The sequence below is a fragment of the Ambystoma mexicanum genome, chromosome 4q, assembly GCF_040938575.1.
Source record: "Ambystoma mexicanum isolate Mex_15411 chromosome 4q, UKY_AmexF1_1, whole genome shotgun sequence".
NCBI classification, from domain to species: domain Eukaryota; kingdom Metazoa; phylum Chordata; class Amphibia; order Caudata; family Ambystomatidae; genus Ambystoma; species Ambystoma mexicanum.
Genome location: NC_090928.1, coordinates 718686012 through 718706110, shown reverse-complemented (window position 1 = coordinate 718706110; position 20099 = coordinate 718686012). Strand labels below are relative to the sequence as shown.

Here is a 20099-nt window from a genome sequence, read left to right as displayed (position 1 = left end):
GGATGAGGGCAATGCACTCCCCGAAAGCCTCCCGTCGTCCTCCCTTGTACCCCTGAGAAGTGTCCTACACATGGCTGCATGCCTCATCAAGGGTCTACACAGATACGACTACATCATCCTGGCCCTCATCAACCTTCACTGGCTCCCACTCTACGCAGAAATCACTTTCACGTCTTGCTGATAGTCTATTAGGCAGTCGCCTTCAAGGCACCCATCTACCTTGCGGAGAAACTCAGCATCTCCGGCGGACAGTGCACCACCAGAAGTTGGGACACGTGCAGACTTGAAATCCACAGCTGCAAAAAGGACCAGAAAACAACCATTCTCTGCCTACGCCTCAAGACTATGGAACCGCCTCTCCATCACCATCAGACTCGCCCCATGCTCCTACAATTCAGAAAAGAACTAAAGATCCACCTCTTCAAGGAATCTATCCTCCTCAACACCTAGGACATCACATCACCTGACTAGCTAGATGCTGCCCGCCCTTCTTCTCCCCATCACCCGGTACAGCTGTACCCCTCCTCTGTGCCCCTCTTACCCAATCCCCGCTGTATAACTGTTCTGTTGTTACCTCTGAAAAGTGCTCTGTTATGCATCTGTACTGTTGTATACCTCTGTAAAGCGCTCTGTTGCTTCTCGAAACTAGGTCTGCGCTCAATAAATACAATAATAATAAAAATGATCATTTAGAAACATGTTGTACAACGTGTATGATGGCAGTTGTTTTTCTCCCATCCTGAAAAGAAGTTTGCAAGTACATGGAGTCAAAATAATGGGAGCCTTAAAGCATACTCTAGGTTTTACAACTGTACGTTCAAGACTTAAAGACACACAGTGAAAGAAAATGCATGATACGGTCACCTGCTTGCAGTCATTGGGCCTCATTACGACCCAGGCGGTAAGGGGTTTACGGCAGCGTTAACAGCGCCGACCCTTACCGCCTGAGTACGAGGTCCCTTAGCGCCATGGCGCTTTTAACACCTGCTTTTAGCTGGTGTTAAAATCCATGGCGCTAAGGGACCATGGAGTTAATTACGCCACCGTAATTTACGGTGGCGTAATTAACGCCTTCCCCACTCCCATTATGCCCTATGGGGCAAAAATGGGAATGGGGAAGGGTAAATGGGGATTGGAGACTTACCGCCCCGCCAAGGTCGGAATGGGGCGGTAAGTCCGCCAACCACCATGGCGTAAACATAGTTTACGCCATGGTGGTAAAGTCACGGCCCAGGCGGTAACTTACCGCCTGGGTCGTAATGAGGCCCATTGTTTCAAACATTCTGGAGCTTGTTATGCTCCCCTGTCATTTCTAACTGCCGAATGTTCAAACTTGGCGACGACCATAGTAACTAACTCTCAATGGCCTGCTCATCACTTGACGATGTGTCTGCAGCTATTGAGCCCTAATTGCTTTCCATTTTATATGCTCTGCTGATAATAAACTGCCAGGATAGATTTGACATACCCCAGTGGGAGGCCCTGTGCAACCCTATTTATTTTTTGTTGAAATGTAAACAAAAAAGGACAAACAGGAGTAGCAGTTTTCCAGTCTGAGTTGGGAACTTAGTGTCCTTCTGCTGGAAAGACTATACCCTCAAAGCAATGGTACTCTGGGCAGCTGCCCACATCCACGACCCAAGAAATGGCCCTGCAGTCAAGTAACCAATGTCATACTGCAGACTCGCTTAAATAAGGGCCAGGCTATCATGCAAGTCTATGCCAAAAGGAAAAGCATACTCATCCTTGGCACTTAAGGGGTTAATAGTGTTTGATGCAGAATGATTTCTCACATGCCCTCTCAAGCAATCGCCAATAACATTGAAAATATAACGTCAACTCGGTATGATGTCTTACGTGAACCAGTGTCACAGATTCTGTATAACACGTTTCTTTGATGCATTAATTTCCGGTATATTAGTTGTGTTTGAACTTTGGACATCCCGTTTGTGCTGTCCACTTTTGTTTCTCAAGACAAAGCATTACAGGTGGCTACATCGGAACACAAGCTTCACGACTCTAGATGCTATGCTTTTGCAAACCGGCTCAATCTGAGACTTACACCTCACATCAGTGTCATTTATTTTCGAATTGTTGGGGTGTTCCAGTGGTCAAAGTGGGCAGGAGAGTTTGGGAGCGGTACTCCTCTACTTTTTTTAATTAAGTTTTACCGTTCCTATAGTTTTATTTGAAAAAGAAACCGTTCCGGAAAGGTTTCGTTTTAAAGTAAATGTGTAGGAAGAAGTTCAAACTTGCACTGCACTGAAGGTTCCCTTAAACAGCAGGCTCACGTGTTTAGGGGTTTGTATGGCACGTCGTCGGAGACGTGGTGATGGGGTTTGCGGTGAGTGGGGACAGGCCAGGAGGGAACATAGTTTCACTACTTCTTTCCAGAAGTTAACCGTTAGGCTTGCTTGCTAGGCCAGACTAAATGCAGAGTGGACAGGGGAAGAACAGCGTTACATTGTTACACGTATAACTGCGGCACAGTGATTTCCACAAGCGGTGTCAGAGGGAGCTCAGTGTTCCCACAGTGTATGCATTAGGGCCTCCAAACTCTACCTTCCTGAAAAAGCATCCGGATTTTGTGAAGAATACCATAGATTAGTGGCACCAGATACAGGTGTACCACTGAGCGAATTCGACAATTGTTTCATCTCCGAAAAAGGCGCAGGCAGACACTGAACATTCTGTTAATAATCCTGACTGCTTCAATTACGAAAAGACTGCGGATCTCATTTCATACGAGCTTGTAATTCAGCCGAAGGGAATTGTTATGTGTAGACTTACATGTAGTCGGATCCCCGCCGTCAAATGTTCATTTGTACGGCAGAAAGACGAGGGCCAACCAAGGTTGCCTACCATGTACACATGGCAAGCAACATTTACAATGGATCCCTATGGAGTCCGCCAGCAATATGCTGGCACATAAAGCCGACCGACTTCACAGGGATGCCCAGCATTTGCTCTGGCATGAAATGACATGCCAATGCAAATGCCGAAGCATTTGCACTGGCATGCATTTTCCTGCCGGCGCAACTGCTGGGGATCCCGAGGAAGTCTGCCGGCTTTATGCATTCATGTAAAATTATCACCCTAGGTGTTAGAAACCAAGGACAAGGAAGAAAGATAACACACACAGGACTAGGATGGCTACAAACAACAGGGTTTATCACCCAACTGAGGGCTGCTGAACACAATGGAACAGGGCACCAAAAGGGCTAGCAAGATTCACAATTGCACAACGTTTGACTCCCCTAGTTGGACTCAAGTTGCAGCTTTGCGCATGCGTGTGGATGGGGCAGGGCGGCTATGCCCTGTTCGGACCAGTTTCCAATGTTCAACCGTAATACACTTGATAAAGGCGCAGATAAAGCAGATTAATCGAACACAGCAAAGCCCTGAGCAAAATGGTGACGCGCCCAGCAAGGACGGCTGTTAGTCACCGAAGGCAGGAGCTGACAGTGATTTACGAGGTAATCTCAGAAGCCGATGATGCGGAACCTGCGTCTCCAGGTGCTCCCAGACGCGGGCGAGATGCCAGAGCTTTCCAGCGCGCATGCGTAAAGCTTCACTGTGCTGCGAGGTGCAGCTGCACGCGTCGTATGTCCGAATACTGCAGTTTATCACCCGGTTCATACCAGAATGAAGCACAAGTAGCTTACCGCGTTTAGACGTTAGTGATATTTTATTTGAAGTGGAACACACCAACATCTCCTAGCGTGTTGTACAGGATGTTGAACATCTCTTTGCAGGTGCATAGTCAATGCAATCGCAAGAAAATCGCACACAACATTAACGTGCACACGGATTGCACGCAGGCCACCATCAATGGGAAATTGGAAGTCGGCTTTTGGCAGTCACAAATTACAACTGAACGGCGTCCGAGCGCGAAGGTCAAACAAAGCAGGACAAGTAGAATTCAGCGGCGGCCCAATTGCACTCTGCAGAGGAAACACCACACACTTTGCATTGTGGACACCTCAAGATGGTTGTCGGCTGCTAAAAAACATGCTGGTTTAATTCTCAGTCAACGGCACAAAAACGTTAATAGAAATCTGACACCATATGACGATTTAACATAGGCATTGTGAGCGCACATACAACAATGCCACGTACAGTACACGCTTTCCAAAAGTGCAGTTTGTCATTTTTTTGTGTATTTGTATAATTGTTTTCCGTTTGCAGATATTAAATGTCTGTTATTCTGTAACAATCTTAGGCATATGTATCAAAAATATGTTTCGTGAATATACACGATTTAAGAGGGCGTGTTAACTTCACACGCCCTCTTAAATCGTGGCTGGGGGCTGAGGGGGCTATAGCCCTGGGTCTTTTGGTTGTAGCCCCCGAATAGAAGCTCGGGTGCTACAACCAAAAGGCTAGCTAGCCCCGAGTCCCGCCAGTCCCGACATTACAGTAGCCCCGGATCTTTTCCAGACCTAGCAACACTTCTATGTGTGAGATAGGCAAGCCACATTGAGGACTTCGTCGTTGGTGTGTAGCCGATACACAAGGGGCATGAGCGTGACTCTTAAACACACAATCCCTGTATTCATCACTAAAAACAGTTTCTTAAACACACGCAGTTGTCCGTGACTGTAAACAAGGAAGGCTGCCAATGTCCAACGTGCCAGCCCTTCGAGCTGACATTATAGCAGAAGTCAAAAGAATGTCGCATTAATGTGCATTGGAGTGGGTGGATGGTTCGGAGGGCCCTGCCATGGCAGTTCAACTTTTTAGCTAAAGGCGAATCTCGCACCCTGTGAAGTCAATGAGCTCTTGGACCGGACCTGCGTAGAGTGAAGCGGCCATCGGCGGTGCTGAGTCCAGCTGCGTCACTGGCAGCAATGGAAGCCTCAGGAGGGGTCGTTAAATGGTGGCGGGGTCGCCTCCTTCAGGACTGACTAGAGGGGTCGAACTCGCACTGCACGGCGCTGATGCTGTCAATGCTGGGCTTGCTGGCCACCTGCGGGTGGTCTCTGCTGAGGGGGAAGCTTTCTGAGCGTGCCATTCCCCGCTCCCCGGGCCCCGGGGGCTGGTCGCATTGCCCGCTGTGCACCTGAGGAGTCCGGCCCGGCTTCCGGAACTCGGGGAAGGTGAAGCGGCGCATCAGCTTGCTGCCCAGGAGGGCGAGGGTTCCGGGGGGATGGGGTCCCGCTCGAGGGGGAGCCTCTGTGGTGTTGGGCGGTGTGCTTTCGGTAGTGGTGGGGGCCAGCATGGATGTGGAGGGCAGGCTGCTTCTCTTCTGGTAGTAGCTGGCGTTGAACCCACAAAGACCCCCACCACCCCCAGCGACTCTGGGAGAGACTGGGGGCAGTGGCGTAAGCAAAATTCCAAGGTGTCCGGGCAGGGCGGGGAGGCCCTTAACAGCCCCCGCACCACAGGGGCGGCCGCCGGCGCTGGGGTCGGTGCTGGGCAGGCGAGGCAGATGAGCGGCGCTGCTCCCGTACTGTAGGCTCCAGGAGCGGGTGCGAGGCGGCAGCGGGCTTGGGTGGGTGCCAGGGGCACCACGCTCCTCTTCTTCGATGGAGTGCATGGACTGGAAGCGTGGAAGCAGAGAGCGGTGCGGGGCACGGCCGGAGAGGGCCCCGTGATGGGCATTTGGGCCTTCCTCCTGTGGGATTGTGTGCCCCCTACCGGCAGGGCCGTATTCCACCTCTCTGGCCCTGCCCCCTGTGAGCACACGAACGCATTCCTCGTGACCAAGGGCCCGCGCAAGACCAAGCGCAGAGTTTCCAGCGCGGTTGGGTCGGTGCACTTCCAACCCCCCCAGTCGCTTGAAGGCACGGACCAGGAAGGCCACAGTGGGAGCGTGTCCGGCCACTGCAGCGTACTGCAGCGCCGTGTTGCCCCAGGCGTCCGTCAGATCGGGATCAGCGCCAGCCTGCACCAGGCGGCGGACAGCGTCCAGATGCCCCCGCTCGCAGGCGTAGCTCAAGGCTGTTCGGCCCCAGGAGTCCCGCGCGTCTACCGCGGCTCCGCGTTCAATCAGCAGCTGAAGGAAGCGGGCGCGCGCGGTACTCTCCGGCAGCAGCGCAGCCGCGGCTAGCGGTGTGCGCTCACCCCGCCCTGCCTCTGCATCGGCTAGCCGCCCGTCCTGCGCGTCCAGCAGAAAGCGCGTAAGGTGCAACTGGTCGTTGGACATTGCGTCCAATAGTGCACGAGCACCGCGGCGTTCCTCTCCCCCTCCGCCGGGTTCCTCTGAGGGTTCAAGCATCCCTGCTCCTCTCACAGGGTCAACGGTCAGTAGAAGGCCCACTCGGACATGTCAGGATCCAGGCGCCAAACTCCAGAACCGTATGCATCCTGCGTCATCCACCGCTGCTGCAGCGTGCGCTCTTTATAGGGGAACATCTCCAGTCCTTAGTTGCCAGGGTGACCTGCAGCGCAAGAGCCCCTTCCCTGCTCACAGTAACCCTCCTGTTTAATTTTCTCTTCATAGCGTGACTACGTCCCACGGGCGACCATCCTAAGGTCAGTCCCAACATCACGTTTTTCTAAGTTATATAACATGAAATTGAAGCAGTGACCTATAGCATGTAACTAACATGACTATCCTGGGCGTCATATAAGTGCTATTGACTGCGGTACCTGTTGCCTTTAACTAAAGCCGCGGGTGCTGTCCAGTGCTGAAACGCCACCCGCGCATCAGTATTTACAAAGCGGTTGGAGTTCGAAATGAAGCAAGCTGAAGGGTAAAACACGAAAGCATTCTGCATCATTTTCCTCTAGAGAATGGGAATATAAAATGGGGTCTTTCAAAACTGATCCTCACGAATGTTTTATTTTTCAGAGTAACTCTGTGATTTGCAGAGAGATGCAAAGTGTATTTTTGAAGTGCTTTGTACCGTGTTAAAAATTCCATGAATCAGGCATTAAGTAACTATGTGAATAATACAAGCGATCCGCAGTTCTGTCACACCTGTACTGAGACAGGCTCTCCTTATGTCCTCTGTATTTTATTTTATTGTATTTATTTTATTGTTTAATAAGTTCTTGGCCAGGTGTTGTAGAAAAAGCCACGTTTTGAGAGATTCTCGAGATTGGAGAATTGCGGGGGCATTTTGAGCCAATACTTAGATCGTTACAAGAGAAAGATTATGTCTGGGTCCTCTGTTTGCAGAGAAGTTGTGATTCGAGCCTGTTAACCGAACTGCTGCGTGAGGATCGTGTATCACCAGATATGTGGTGCTTAGCCGCAAGTTACCCTGGTGTGCTACTGTGAGGAATTCGATAATCTGCATGGCGGGTGTACGCTCATCTGAGCTTTTTTGAAATTTTATATTAAAATTAAATTGAATGATGGTAGATCAACCTCCAGAAAACACGTGGAGCTAATCCGCACATATTTTCCTATGCTCACTGTCCGACATATGCCTAGACCCATGTCCTTTGGGTGGACACAGCCTACAGATGCAGTCGTCCCTGTCATATTTATTTGGGTTGTGACAGGTGGAGTACACAATGCATCTCAGAAGGGGGAGGGCCAAAACCTTCCTTCTGCTATGGCCAGCCTAATGAAATAACAAAGGCTCCCTGGATCCACCATGTTCTTTTGTGAGCCCTGCAGATGGTGGCAGCAATTAACATAATGAACATACAAATAGAGTGTACTTCAAACAGGCCCCATGGAGCCTGGCTGCAGAGGTTGACAAAGGAGAAAGGAAACCCCAACAACCTTTGATATGCACTGTGTCAACTTGCAGCCAGCTCTCGCCCTTAGTATCAATGGACAGCAACATGTCATGTCTGGCACTGCATGTATTACAGTAGTTATCCCTGTAGGGGTAGGAGGGATTCAGAAGGGTACAAGTATGTGGTTTGGTGGAGACCAAAAGTCTGGTCTCGCCACAGTTTCAAGGGAGACCTGCCTCATTAATCAGGAACCACAGACAGCTCAATTGACCATAGAGATACTTTTATCCACAAGAGACATGAAGGGTGGGACTTAGTATTACATGTTTTCACCCCTGTACCTTTTCTGTTGCAAAGCACTCTGGTTATGACTTCATGGATACAGGAGATAGTTGGTGGGGACCCAGTGATGGGTTCACTAAGGTAGGCTTATCCTACACCAATCACTGGGGCCCATTTGGCTTTAAAAGAGTGTCAAGCCCCTCTTTTGAGCAGATCATCTGAAGACTTTGTAAGGAGTAACAAGAAGAACTCAGCATTGGATGCTGGCTGAAGCTATAGTCTGCCTTACATCTTCCGCTAGTGAAGGAAGGGCAGGATTTCCAAGAGGGAAGCAAGATCCCTCCCCTAAACATCTCCCAGGGAACAGAGGGATATACTGAATCCAGGTGACCCTCCAGCAGCTCCAGCACCCAGCCAGCACACAGCATGCCCTGCTAGGCTCTGCAAGCAAGCTTCCTAGGTGGGAAATGCCAGAGAGTCTCTGAAGCAAACCCAGGACAAGGCCGGTGCCTGCAACACTCTCCTCAGCTTTAGGCCGTCTGCCTTAAAAGACGACACAAGCTCAGTGAAGAAGCTAGGAGGGGTGCATCGACAAGCATCAACCAGCGTCCACCATAAAGGACATTTCCGAGCCAGTGGAGCCCCTCGATCTCCAACCGACAGCACCGCTGGCTGTTGTCATGCTGCAGTCGCTAACGTCATCTGAGATGCCTTGACCAGTACTTCAGACCCGTCAAACAGCACTGAGACAACAATTCCTGACCCAGAGCCGCTGTGTAGGCTAGCCTACAGCTGTTCATCCAGCCTCACTCGCTGAACTGCCTGCAGCCTAATACCCACAGCTTTCTCCCACCCTGAAACTGATTCGACTCTGCCGAGCACCAAGAACCTCTACAAGCACAAGGTACTGTAAGAGGATTCAATTCAGCACTACAGCCAAGTCAACGCCTAGTCTAGAATACTGAATGAAAACCCTTATTGATATATCTTTATGTCCAGTTCATGCGTTCTGGATGACTACCCCTATATAACACCCCTCTCTTGGAATCCTCCTGACCCCACTGAGCCAAGAAGTAGTTCTGTTTTGCAAGTTAAAAGGTTTAATTGATAACTTAAACAATATATATTATATCACGCTTTATAATAATTAATAATTGAATAGCACACTTAATCTGATATGATAAAGATTAACAACGGAGAATCTGGCACTAGCACACTTCTTTATAATCACTAAGGAGTTGACATGAAATGGATAAGATAGCACACTGGTAAATAGGGACAGAAGAATAATGTGGAAGAGAATGTTTTATAGGGTTCAAGGAAATGCAAGGTTGAATGAATGAAATGCAGTATAGAAAATACTCAATATGATTTCAACAAAACAATGTAATCACTTTCTTGGACAATTCACCCCCCCTTTTTATGCAATGCAAGGAAATGGAGGGAAGCACACAGTTCTCAGAAATGCAATCAAATGTGATTCAGTTCACCCCAGCAACTTAGACTACAGAAGTTGAAAACACAGGCCCAAATGCTTTTAAATGTGCTGGAAATGAAGAAAAAATATGCTAAAATGCTTTTAATTCCCTCTAGAGGTTCAGGGTGAGTGGTATCTAGTTAATATTAGTCCAGGCTCACACTAGCAATGATGCAGGGATGGTTTTTATGAGGCAAACGAATTTCTTTCAGAGGAAAGCAAAAGCAGCTATCTTTTTGCAAGTGGAGAAATTTGCAAATCGCGGCAAAATTCGCGGATGCGTCTGGCGCGATTACAGAGGTACTACAAGGACTATCACTATCGTTTTGGGGTCCTAGGAAAGCCTAGGATCTCAGCTTCCAGATGAAAGTTACTGCAAGTCTCTAGCACAAACGGTCACGGAGATATGAGCGATTAAATAAAGGTCGTTTTTCAGATTTGAAATTTTAAAGTTCAGAAAGACAAGTGCAGCTTGCAACTAGAAAATGACAGGTGACAGCTATGCAAATGACAGGTGACAGTTAGGAGACAGTTCTACTTAGATTAAGCTAGATTGAATTATATTATTTTAACTAGGAGATTGGTTCTGCACAGTTTTCTAGGTACTCACACTATATTCTTGAGTGAGATGGGCCTCGCCACGGATCTGGTCAGGTTTTAGACTGGACTCTGCACTTCACAGTGATCTGGGTCAGCTCTCTCTGGTTCTGCTAACAGCGATCTGGGTCAGCTCTGCTCTCTCTCTGGTTCTGGAAATTTGATAGATTTGAAGTCTCTATGTCTGCTCTCTGAAGGTTGAGGGAGGTAAAGTATGGATTTTCTGGCAGAGCTTCCAGCTGCAAATGGATTTGAAGGTCCCTATCTGTCCTGTCTGTCTGCTTTTATGTGTTTAGAATGTGGGTGTGTTCTAGCATCACTGACCCTACCTCTCTCTCAGCTTCTAATTGGTCAAACTTCCATTTCTCATTTGATTGGGGGAGCTAAGTTGTGTCAGAGTGATGTCATTTTACAGCCTGCAGAGAGTCCACTCCTCCTGTCAACTTGCACACAAATCTAGATTTGATAACAAAAGACATATTTGCACAGGTAAACATTGGTTTAAAATTACATGCACACATCACATATCACAGGAGATATACCCTGTCCAAACTTTGCTCTTCCTGGGGGCTTGCATTCAGAAATGGCACATATTTCACTTTTTAACTGATTTTGCAATTCCGGACATTGACCCAAATTTACACACATGTGCGCAAGGAGTATGGACATTAGTTGATGAAGTGTCAGATTTTTCACATGCACACATTTTGAGTAATATCCTCTTTTCCGCTAAAACCCCCCTGAACATGCCACCGGTTCTAAAAACCTCCTAAAATGTGGGCAGAAAAATCACAAGAATTATGGTGTCATTTATACAATTTTCACATGTCCGCTCTATGAGTTATTCATCTTTTTCTAAAACCATATTCTGGCTATAGAGGTGTGTCTTTTCATGTCACATGGTACAGAAACCAGTCTTTCCAGTTTCTGGCAAGCTCAGAGACCCTGCCCCTCCCAGCTTCTGCCAAGAGGAAGCTCCATTTACGACTCCCGCCAATAAAACATTTTCCTGAGTCAGGACAGGGCTTTTTTCAATTTCCTGCAGAGCCCAGGTAATTCAATCAGGGAAGTGTCATATCCCTTTTGGTGTGAGCAGCAAAAGGGCAGCTAGGCCTGGGAACACAGCTGTGACTCAAGTTTCACTCCTGATGGGGGTAGTCGCCAGGCAGAATTCAGTTCCTTAAGCCAGGTTTCAGATAAAATGTCACTTTTTGTTCCCCAGTTTAAGTCAAGACAATTTTTTTTACATATGCAGCTAGAATGCTGATTCTAAGTTCAAAACTATGACATTTAAACAATTGCAACCTATGTGCCACTCAGAAATAGGTCACTCATTTCTTTTAAACATTTAGATTTTTAGTGTCTTTCAGTCCACATTTACTTAAACTGCTGAAATCACAGCTCAGCCAGTCTTGTTATAAACCTTCAAGTCACTTCAGAATATAACTTTAGATTGTATCCACCTCTCAGTAAGTCTTTCTTTGGCCTGTTTTTGGTTCATTTATTCAGTTTTGCAAAAAGTAAAATCTGGTGTTGTTTTAAAATGCCGGCTTTTGGATAGTGGTGAGTACTGGTACTGCACCCATTTTTGGGATTTAAGAAAATGAATTCCCAACAGTTATGGATTTGCTTTTGGCAATCAGCATTGCCATTCCCAATGGTTTCAGACTACTGTGTGGGTAGTCCAATGGTGGTTTTAGGCAGTGTCCTTCTGTGCCCATAACATCGGCAAAAATGAGTGTCAGCCTATTCTTCATGCATTTCCCTGTGCATTTTCTGGGAAGCTCTGGCCATCATGATGTTTTCCATGTCAGTACTGTACAGTTTTGAGGTATGGCTCGGATGCATGGGTAAATACATCCCACAAGCCCCCCTCTTGCAATGGCCATTCTGTTTCACTGATGGGACTCGCAAGATCTGGGATGTTTCCTCATCTTCTTCCAATAGATGGCAAGTTCAGCATCTTTTCCTCCATCCGGTCGGATCGATCGGTTCTCCTCGCCGGTCCTGATGGGAATATTGGGCGGTACCCCGGGCCCGTTGCGTCTCTGCTCCCGGTCTCCGGATCGTCCTCCTTGGCCCGTCTCCAGGTTTTCTTTCTCCTAGGACGACAAAGGAAGAGCGGCAATACCTACTCATAGATGTTTTTCCACCACTGTTGAGATAGTGGGGCAGCATATGCATTTCATCATAACGAAACATTACATTCTTATTTTGATAAAAAACAGTATAACTAAGAGACAGTTTCATGCAAATCACAATATTTTAGAGACTAGATGTGGTATGTTTTATGATTGGGACTGAATTAGTCTGAGACAGTACCCGCTAGGATTCCAGAGGATTCCTCCAGTTGTTGCAGAGCGTGCCTGGGATGGCAACATTTCAACTGGTTTATGTGGACCCACTTGTCTTCCCCCGCTGCCAAAGGACCTTTGGGGATGTGGATTTTGTAGGCCACAGGGGAGATCTTGTCGATGATCTCAAAGGGTCCCTTCCATGTAGGCAAAAATTTGCGCTGTTTTGCCTGGTTTCTTTGGAAGTTGTAAAGATAGACCCGGTCCCCCACCTGATATTCCTTCCTGGAAGTTTTCAGGTCATAATGGGTCTTCATGCTATCAGCTGATCTTTCTAGATTCCGCTGAGCGTAAGCAAAAGCATGTTGGAGGTGTTTCCTTAAATTCTCCACATACTCATGAGTAGTGGAGGCATTTATCAGTGTCTGCTCTTGGGTCCTGTAGAGCAAATGCTGCGGAAGCACCATCTTGCGCCCAGTCATCAACTCAAATGGTGACATTTTGGTTGCAGATGAAGGGGTAGATCTGATGGCCATTAGGACCAGAGGTAATCGGATATCCCAACTTGGCCCAGAATCTGCCACAAACTTCTTTAATATGCTCACAATTGTCCGGTTATATCTCTCTACTGCCCCAGAAGAAGCTGGCCTGTAAGCAATATGCAGCTTTCTCTTGACCCCCAGTATCTCCCACATCTTTGTCATTACTTCACTGGTGAAGTGGCTACCTCTGTCTGACTCAATCCTTTGAGGTAGACCAAAACGGGAAAAGATGTGGTTAATCATCAAGGCAGCTGCCGTTTCTGCCTTGCAGTTTGGGGCTGGGAGACATTCCACCCACTTGGTGAACAAGCATGTGACAGTCAACATGTACTTATTCCCCCTAGCAGAGCGAATCACGGAGCCTACAAAGTCGATTTGTAAATCTGACCATGGCAGTGTCATCCCCCGCTTTTGGAGAGGCGCGCGGTGCGTGAGGGATGATGGCTGAAATTGTACACACACGAGACACCCCTTCAAGTATTGGTCGAGGTCCTGCCCCATGTGTGGCCAGTATGCAACCTCTCTTAAGATTTCCAGTGTTGTGTGAAACCCCCTATGACCGGCGGTGGCCGCATCATGGGCGTGACTTAACATCAGGCTTCAGAATGAGGTAGGAACCACCCACTGATCGTGGCCAGCTTTGGATTTCCTTACCAGCAAACCGTCTTGGATTCGGAACATTTTTGGACATTTCATCAACACTCTTAGGTCCTCTTTCCCAATGTAATCGGTATCCGTCAGGGGAAAGTTCTCAGGGTCCTCAAGGTGCTAGTAAAATTTACCAATTATTGGATCCCCCTTCTGAGCTGTAATCAAATCAGCATCAGGGGTCTCCTTACTCCATTGTGCAATTGAAAGGTCGTTGTGAGCATTTGTCTGGGACCTAGTGATAGCAGTGACCTGGATTTCCCCCAACAGGGACTCAATCTCAATTAGATCCCCTTGGATGGCCCCGGTTTTGGCCAGCTGATCAGCTAAGTCGTTTCCAGTTTTGTCTGGTCCCTCTACTTTGGAATGACCCTTGATCTTTTTCCAATAGATGGTCATCTCATTCGAGGTGACCAGATCATCAATGTTTTGGATCAACTTCCCATGTTTCAAGGGTTTATTGTTAGCACATAACATGCCTCTGGTTTTCCAATTAACCAGGTGCTCCACGACCCGTTCCGTACATAATCCGAATCTGTGATTATGACCAGTTCGCGGAGTTGATGCTGGACAGCAGTGAGGATGGCCTGATGCACAGTCATCAATTCTGCCACCTGACTACTTCGGGGACCAATTTTGTATCCAGCGGAGGGTTCCGGGGACTCTTTCACCCATGCATTCCCTACGCCAGCCACCAGTTCTTTCTCCCCGTTGTTGTCAACATGGTAAGAGCATCCATCCACATAGACAGTGGGCATTCCCTCACACTTGTCCTCTTCAAAGACTTTGTGTGGGGAATTAAGGTATGCCTCCATGTTGTCCTTTATTTTTAGACTTTCGTCCTCGAGACAGTTTTCTCTGGCACAATCATGCAAGTCAGCCAGACCTTGCGCGAGGGGACTCTTCTTGTTTTGGCCATATCTGACCTCCACAGGAAAGCCTTGCATTGACAGAATCCAGGAAGTAATTCGGGAATTACTCACATTTCCGGCCCGGATTCTGTCACTTTGGAGATATTGCAGAGGCTGGTGTGGAGTCTCCACTACGATGTGTTCCCCCTGGATAAACGGGTGGTAATTCTTCAATGCCCACACCGTTGCCAGGAGTGCCTTCTCACAATCGTTGAATTTTTCCTCCACAGAGGATAAAGTTTTGCTCGCATAAGAGATTACTTTATTGACCTTGTCATGCTTTTGGTATAATACTGCCGTCAAGCACGTATTAGAGAACCCCGTCTCCAGGAAGAACTCCTTGTTTCTGACAGGGTAAGCTAGGCAGGGCGCTTGTGAGAGGCTTCTTTTGAGTTGTCTTACTGCCTCGGATTGTTCTGGACCCCATTCCCACTTGACCCCCCCCCTTCAGGAGATGAATCAGGGGTCTGGTAATCTCTGCGTAGCCCTCAATGAACTTTCTGCTGTAATTAGTCAGTCCAAGGAGGCTCCTTAGTTCTCGCAGAGTTGTGGGGTCTTTCAGTTTCTGAAGTGCTTCCACTTTCTTTTCCTGGGGACAGAGACCCTGAGGAGTAATCTCATGCCCCAAGAAATTAACACGGGTTCTACACCACTGTGCTTTCTGAAAGGAAAGTTTTGCTCCGGCGGCTTTCAACTGCGTCAGAACATAACGGATCTCCGCTATGTGTTCCTCCACAGATGAACTTTTGATGAGGACATCATCTACATAAGCCAGGTTACCCCTCGCACCCAGGTCGGGCATGGCCTTATGTAGGAAAATATTGAACTCATTACCGGAGTTAAGGTATCCGAAGGGAGTCCGGGTCCAGGTGTACTGCTAGCCCCCAAAGGTAAAAGCCAGTTTGTATTGGTCCTCCCTACTGACAGGCACGGTCCAGTACCCATTGGTCAGGTCTATTGCAGTGAATACCTGTGACCCCTGGATCTGGGCCAGCCCTTGGTCAATGTAGGGCAGAGGCCATCGGGAAGTATGGACCCGTTTGTTGAGCTCCCTGAGGTCAGCGCAGAGTCTCCACTGGCCGTTTGGCTTCAATATTCCCAGCACCGGATTATTGAAGGTGCTGTGGACTGGACGGATTATTCCCCGGGACTCAAGGTTCTTAATTATTTCAGTAAGGGACTCCATTGATGCGAGAGGCAAGCGATATTGCTTCACAAACACAGGAGTCATGCCAGGGTCCGTGGGGATTGTTGTTGTGTGGATGTCAGTGCGACCACAGTCATATGAGTCTACCGCAAAGAGATCTTGGAAATCCAAGAAAACTTGTTTCAACTTTTGCTTTTGTTCCAGAGTCACACAGGCATCAGCTAGGTTGACTCTCTCTTCCACCATCTGCCTGAAGCCTGGAAAGACTTCTGGTTTGGCTATTTCAGCTGCCTCCTCCAGCTGGGTGGAGAAGTCCCTGGTCAGAGTGCTGATTTGGACTGGAGGCTTCAGGTGGGAAAGGCAGCCCTCATGGACCTGGAAAATCACTTCATCCCTCCTGAAGTCACAAGTCACATATTCCTTACCATAGGGGCAGGAAGTGTACACCAGGAAGTTCCCCCCATGCCGGGTAAAAATCCTGTCTGGTGTTGTGTTGTCATCACTGTCACTGTCAAAGCAGTCCTTGGGGATTGGCCCTAACAGTTCATTTCCAAGATCAATGGAGAAATGTCGGTCATCAACCGCCATTCCAATAATGGTGCCTGCGGCTAGAGTAATACTCTTTAAGTCACTGTTATCCACCTCTATTGGAATGGTGTCATGTTCAATGTTGACTAATGGTGTTGGGTTTACCCCCAACCCTTGCTGTTGGAGAGAAGCGTTTAGATGTATGTAAGCATCAGGGTTTTTCAAATATTGTCCTCTTTTAACTTTCACTTCCAGGGAGAATTGTCGGGTCCTTTCTGGGATTGTGACTTCCTCTTTGATCTGAATTTCAACTGCATAAGGTAGCAATTGAGCTGACCTAAATGCTTTTTCTGGATCATCAAAGCCCATGGGATTATCCGCTAATCGGGACCAAGCTTTGAAGTTTATTAGGTCCAAACTAATGGCAAAGCGATTGAGAATGTCACTGCCTAAGTAAAAAGCGGCAGGGACGTCTTGCACGACCCAACAATTGTGGACTATGCTCTTGTTGCCAATGGAGATTTTGAGCATACACCTGCTTGGCAGGAGATGTTTGGAATTAGGTGCTTCCAGGTCCATTTCCCATTTGTCTATCAGTTTGAAGGTGGGAATGGCTGGATCTTTTGGGAGTTGGCGGAACATGGCTTCGCTGATGAAGCTCTTACCGTTGTTCACACACACTCGAGCGAGAACAGAGTCCTTCCCATCATTTAACTGAACAGGGATGAACAACTGCTCTCCAATTTGCTGAATATCAGCCAGGCTCTGAGCTGATTTCACATCTTTCTGGACTATAGGAGTGGGAGTTTCAGATTGTGGATTGGTATAGAATTTCAGAGTGTTTCCTTCCAGCGTGGAATACCACTTTAGATTGGAAGGAAGGTTGATTTTCAGAAATAGAGAGGACCCTCCATCACCAGTCTGTTGTCCTACTGCTATTACTGTCACGTCTGGAATTTGGCTATTCTGGAAGTGAAATTCTACTTGGTCAGATTTTTGTTCAACCATGTGGCAGGTGCCGTTTAAACTAACATGGTTGACACTCTGTTTTAATTTTATGGGTCGGCTAGTCTGGGTCCAGAGGACCTTGTTTACGCAATCTATTAGGGGTGACAACCTTCTCAGGAGGTCATTCCCTAGTAAACAAAGGGTGCCCTCTGAAGTCACAACTATGACTGGGTGTTTCAACTTGTGTCGCCCGATCTTAATGTCCAAGTCTGCAGTCCCCTCAACGGGAATTTCCTTCCCGTCAAAGTTCTGCAGTTGTCCAGGAAGAGAGGTGAGAGGAATTTGGTAATTCTCTCCCCTTCCTGCATTCAGTTCGTCAAAGGCCCTTCTGGACAGAAGGGTAGCTTGAGATCCAGTGTCCACCAGTGCCAAGATTGTACCCTGCCCCTGTACTTGTACCGGGGCATAATATCTTCCCTCCTTCTCCTCAAGGGGGCACAGATAATGTACATTTTTGGACAACTGGTGGGCTAATTTTCTGGTTTTGGACATCGCTAGCGAAGAGATTTGGGCAGAATTCTGTGGAGAGCCTTGGGAATGTGAAAGAAAAAGTTGGCAACTGGAGATCAGAGCCATTGTGGGTTCCCCTGGCTCCGGTTCCGGGCCGCCCCCCCTTTTTGGAGGCAGTCACCAGGATGGGTTTGAACCAGGGGATTTTCTTGCTGTTGGTTCTGGGATGAGATGGTGGGCGGCGGTAGCTCAGTCTCCACATCTCCCCAGTCTGGATTTGCATCCCTAGGGACCCATTTTTCTTTGGGAGGAGTTCCCCCCTCTCTGAAGGAGAAGATCCTTTTCCCAGGATCCTCTGAGGATCCCTCTCCCTCAAATTGGAAGACCTGTACCTCCTCCTCAAACTGAGTCTGTTTGGGTCTTTTGTTTCTCCTACCCCCCCTCTGCTCCTTAGGAGGCAGACTTTCAGGGGCAAGAGATTTTGTTTCCGGTTCCTGGGTTTCCAGGGGCTGTTTACAAGTGAGGAAGGAAGCTTCCTCCAAGGCTTTACACCCCCCTTCCCCTTCTGCCTCCTCCCTGGGAACCGGTGAGTTATCGGGGTGCTGACCCCGTCATTGTTCTGGAGCACCAGGTCCAGAGTTGGGTGCGTTCTGCGCCGGCACGCCCATCTGAGGGTTCTGCTGAGCCCTCAGTATGTGACCCAGATCCCGCGCCATGTTTTGAACCTGGCGCTCTAACTGGGAAACCCGCTCAGGCTGATAAGGGGCCCTGTTTTCTCCCCTGGGCTGATCCCGGGAAGGGTAGCTGTCCCTTCTCTGGTAATACCCCGGATTGGGAAGATTTGGGTACCCCTCCACCCTTGGCCTCCCCTCTCCCGGATTAGGTTGTCTGGGCTCAGGGAATTGGGGAAAGAAGGATGGATGATTTTGGGGTTGGAAGTTGGGTGGATACCTGGGGAAAAAGTTCTGCCCAGGATTTGGAGAATTTCTGCCCTCCAGTGGGAAGTTAGGAGGGAAGTTCCCTGGGCTAGGTGCTTGGCTGGATCCCCCCCCTTGGGCTGTAGGAGTCCACACATAACCCAGGATGGGTCTGTTTCCCTTGTAACGGGGACTTACGTAATCAGGAGAGCGAGGGACCCCATTTGTGGGGCTGCCTCCCTGGCTCCCTGTCTGTGACTGGCCCGAGGACCTTCTGGGCCTAGCATTATTAGGTGCAGGTAGGTTTTTAGGCCCCCCCATCTCCAAATCCAAAACGGGGGTGACCTTTACCTCTGCCACCTTGGCAGCAGCAGGGGTGCTGTTGGCTTTGGGGGTTTTCTGGGCATTACTTTTGCTATCTACCGGTTTCTGTACCTCATAGATCCGGGTCGCCTGTTGGATGACCCAGTCTAAAGATCTTTTCTCGTGAAAATCCCTCACGAGCTGGGTCATGATATATTTGGGCAAGGCATGGAAAAACGTATTAATAAATTCTCTGCTATCCGTGCGCACCCTTCTTGTGGTCTGTGCAAAAGCACGCTTTAACTCCTGCACAAATTCTTGTGGGGCCTGATCCTCCCCACATTGAAAATTGTAGGCTGCCTTGCGAGCCTCTTGAGGATTTCTGTGAACAGAAAAATGTTTCAAGATGGCCGCCTTATAGGTGGACCATCTTAAATGATTTTGGTCCTCCAGCCCCGCAAAGAAACTGGAGTATTCCGGGGAGAAGGTCCACTTTACATATTGAATACAGCTTTGGCTGTCCTTCAAATGGAAAGTCTCCATCATTTGTTCAAACAACTCTAAGTGCTCCCAAACAGAATACTTAGCGTTCTTATGGTAAGGCGTGATGACGCTCCTGATCGCCTTAATCTGCTTTAAGGGGTCCTTAAGCAAGGCCCTTTTTGCCTTATTGGTCTTTTTGGTTCGGGTAACCCTTGTCCATTCGTCCTCGGACTCAGAGGCACTGCTCCCAGAGGTTCCCGTCTGTTCTTCCAGGTTTTCCCGGATTCTGCGAGCCTGGGAATGGCTGGCAGAATGTGGGGACCTGGTCTCCTGTGTCCTGCGCAGTTCAGAGGAGTCTTCAGATTCCTCCTTGCTGCCAGGATTTGATGGGTACCCCCTCCACTGACCTAACTGGGCAGAGGTTTTCAGGATGCCCTTAATGGGCCTACTCTCCTGGGGTTCCCCATTCAACTGTACTGTACTTGGGTGCCCATACCCGGATGCCCACCCCTCCATTCCTGAGTGGTACTGGCCTATGAGCCCCATACTCTTAGCTGGATAGTAATCTGCCATCCCTGTGGCCCTGTGCTCATGTGCGCCAGGGGACATGGGGGTGGTAGAGTCCAGGGACTGGGGGAGATGAAGGCCCCTGGTGTTAGGGCTCCTGCGGTTATGGTCAGGAATCTCTCTTTCCCAGCGGACCTCATCTCTATCCGCCCCTGCTCCCTGTTGCAATGCAAGAGCCTGCATTTGTGCTTTCAGTTCCTCTGTTAAGGCCTTACTCGACTCTATCAGTTTCTCCTGCATCGCTACCTGTTGCTGGAGCCTCTCATTGTGCTGGCAGAGAGCCTCATTTTCCCTCTGTGCTTCCTGA

At 48.6% G+C, this 20099-nt stretch overlaps 1 protein-coding gene across 1 annotated transcript; it reads right to left on the bottom strand.

The window, feature by feature from the left end:
- Positions 1-1208: 1208 nt before the first annotated feature.
- LOC138467952 (ankyrin repeat domain-containing protein 63-like) lies at positions 1209-6431 on the bottom strand. Its single transcript, XM_069608299.1, has one exon. The coding sequence runs from the start codon at positions 6218-6220 to the stop codon at positions 4898-4900; it is 1323 nt and encodes a 440-aa protein (XP_069464400.1). The 5' UTR covers positions 6221-6431; the 3' UTR covers positions 1209-4897.
- Between the last annotated feature and the right edge of the window lie 13668 nt (positions 6432-20099).

Coding starts and splice junctions, on each gene's coding strand:
- LOC138467952 (XM_069608299.1), bottom strand. CDS start 6,220: ATGCTTGAACCCTCAGAGGAACCCGGCGGAGGGGGAGAGGAACGCCGC.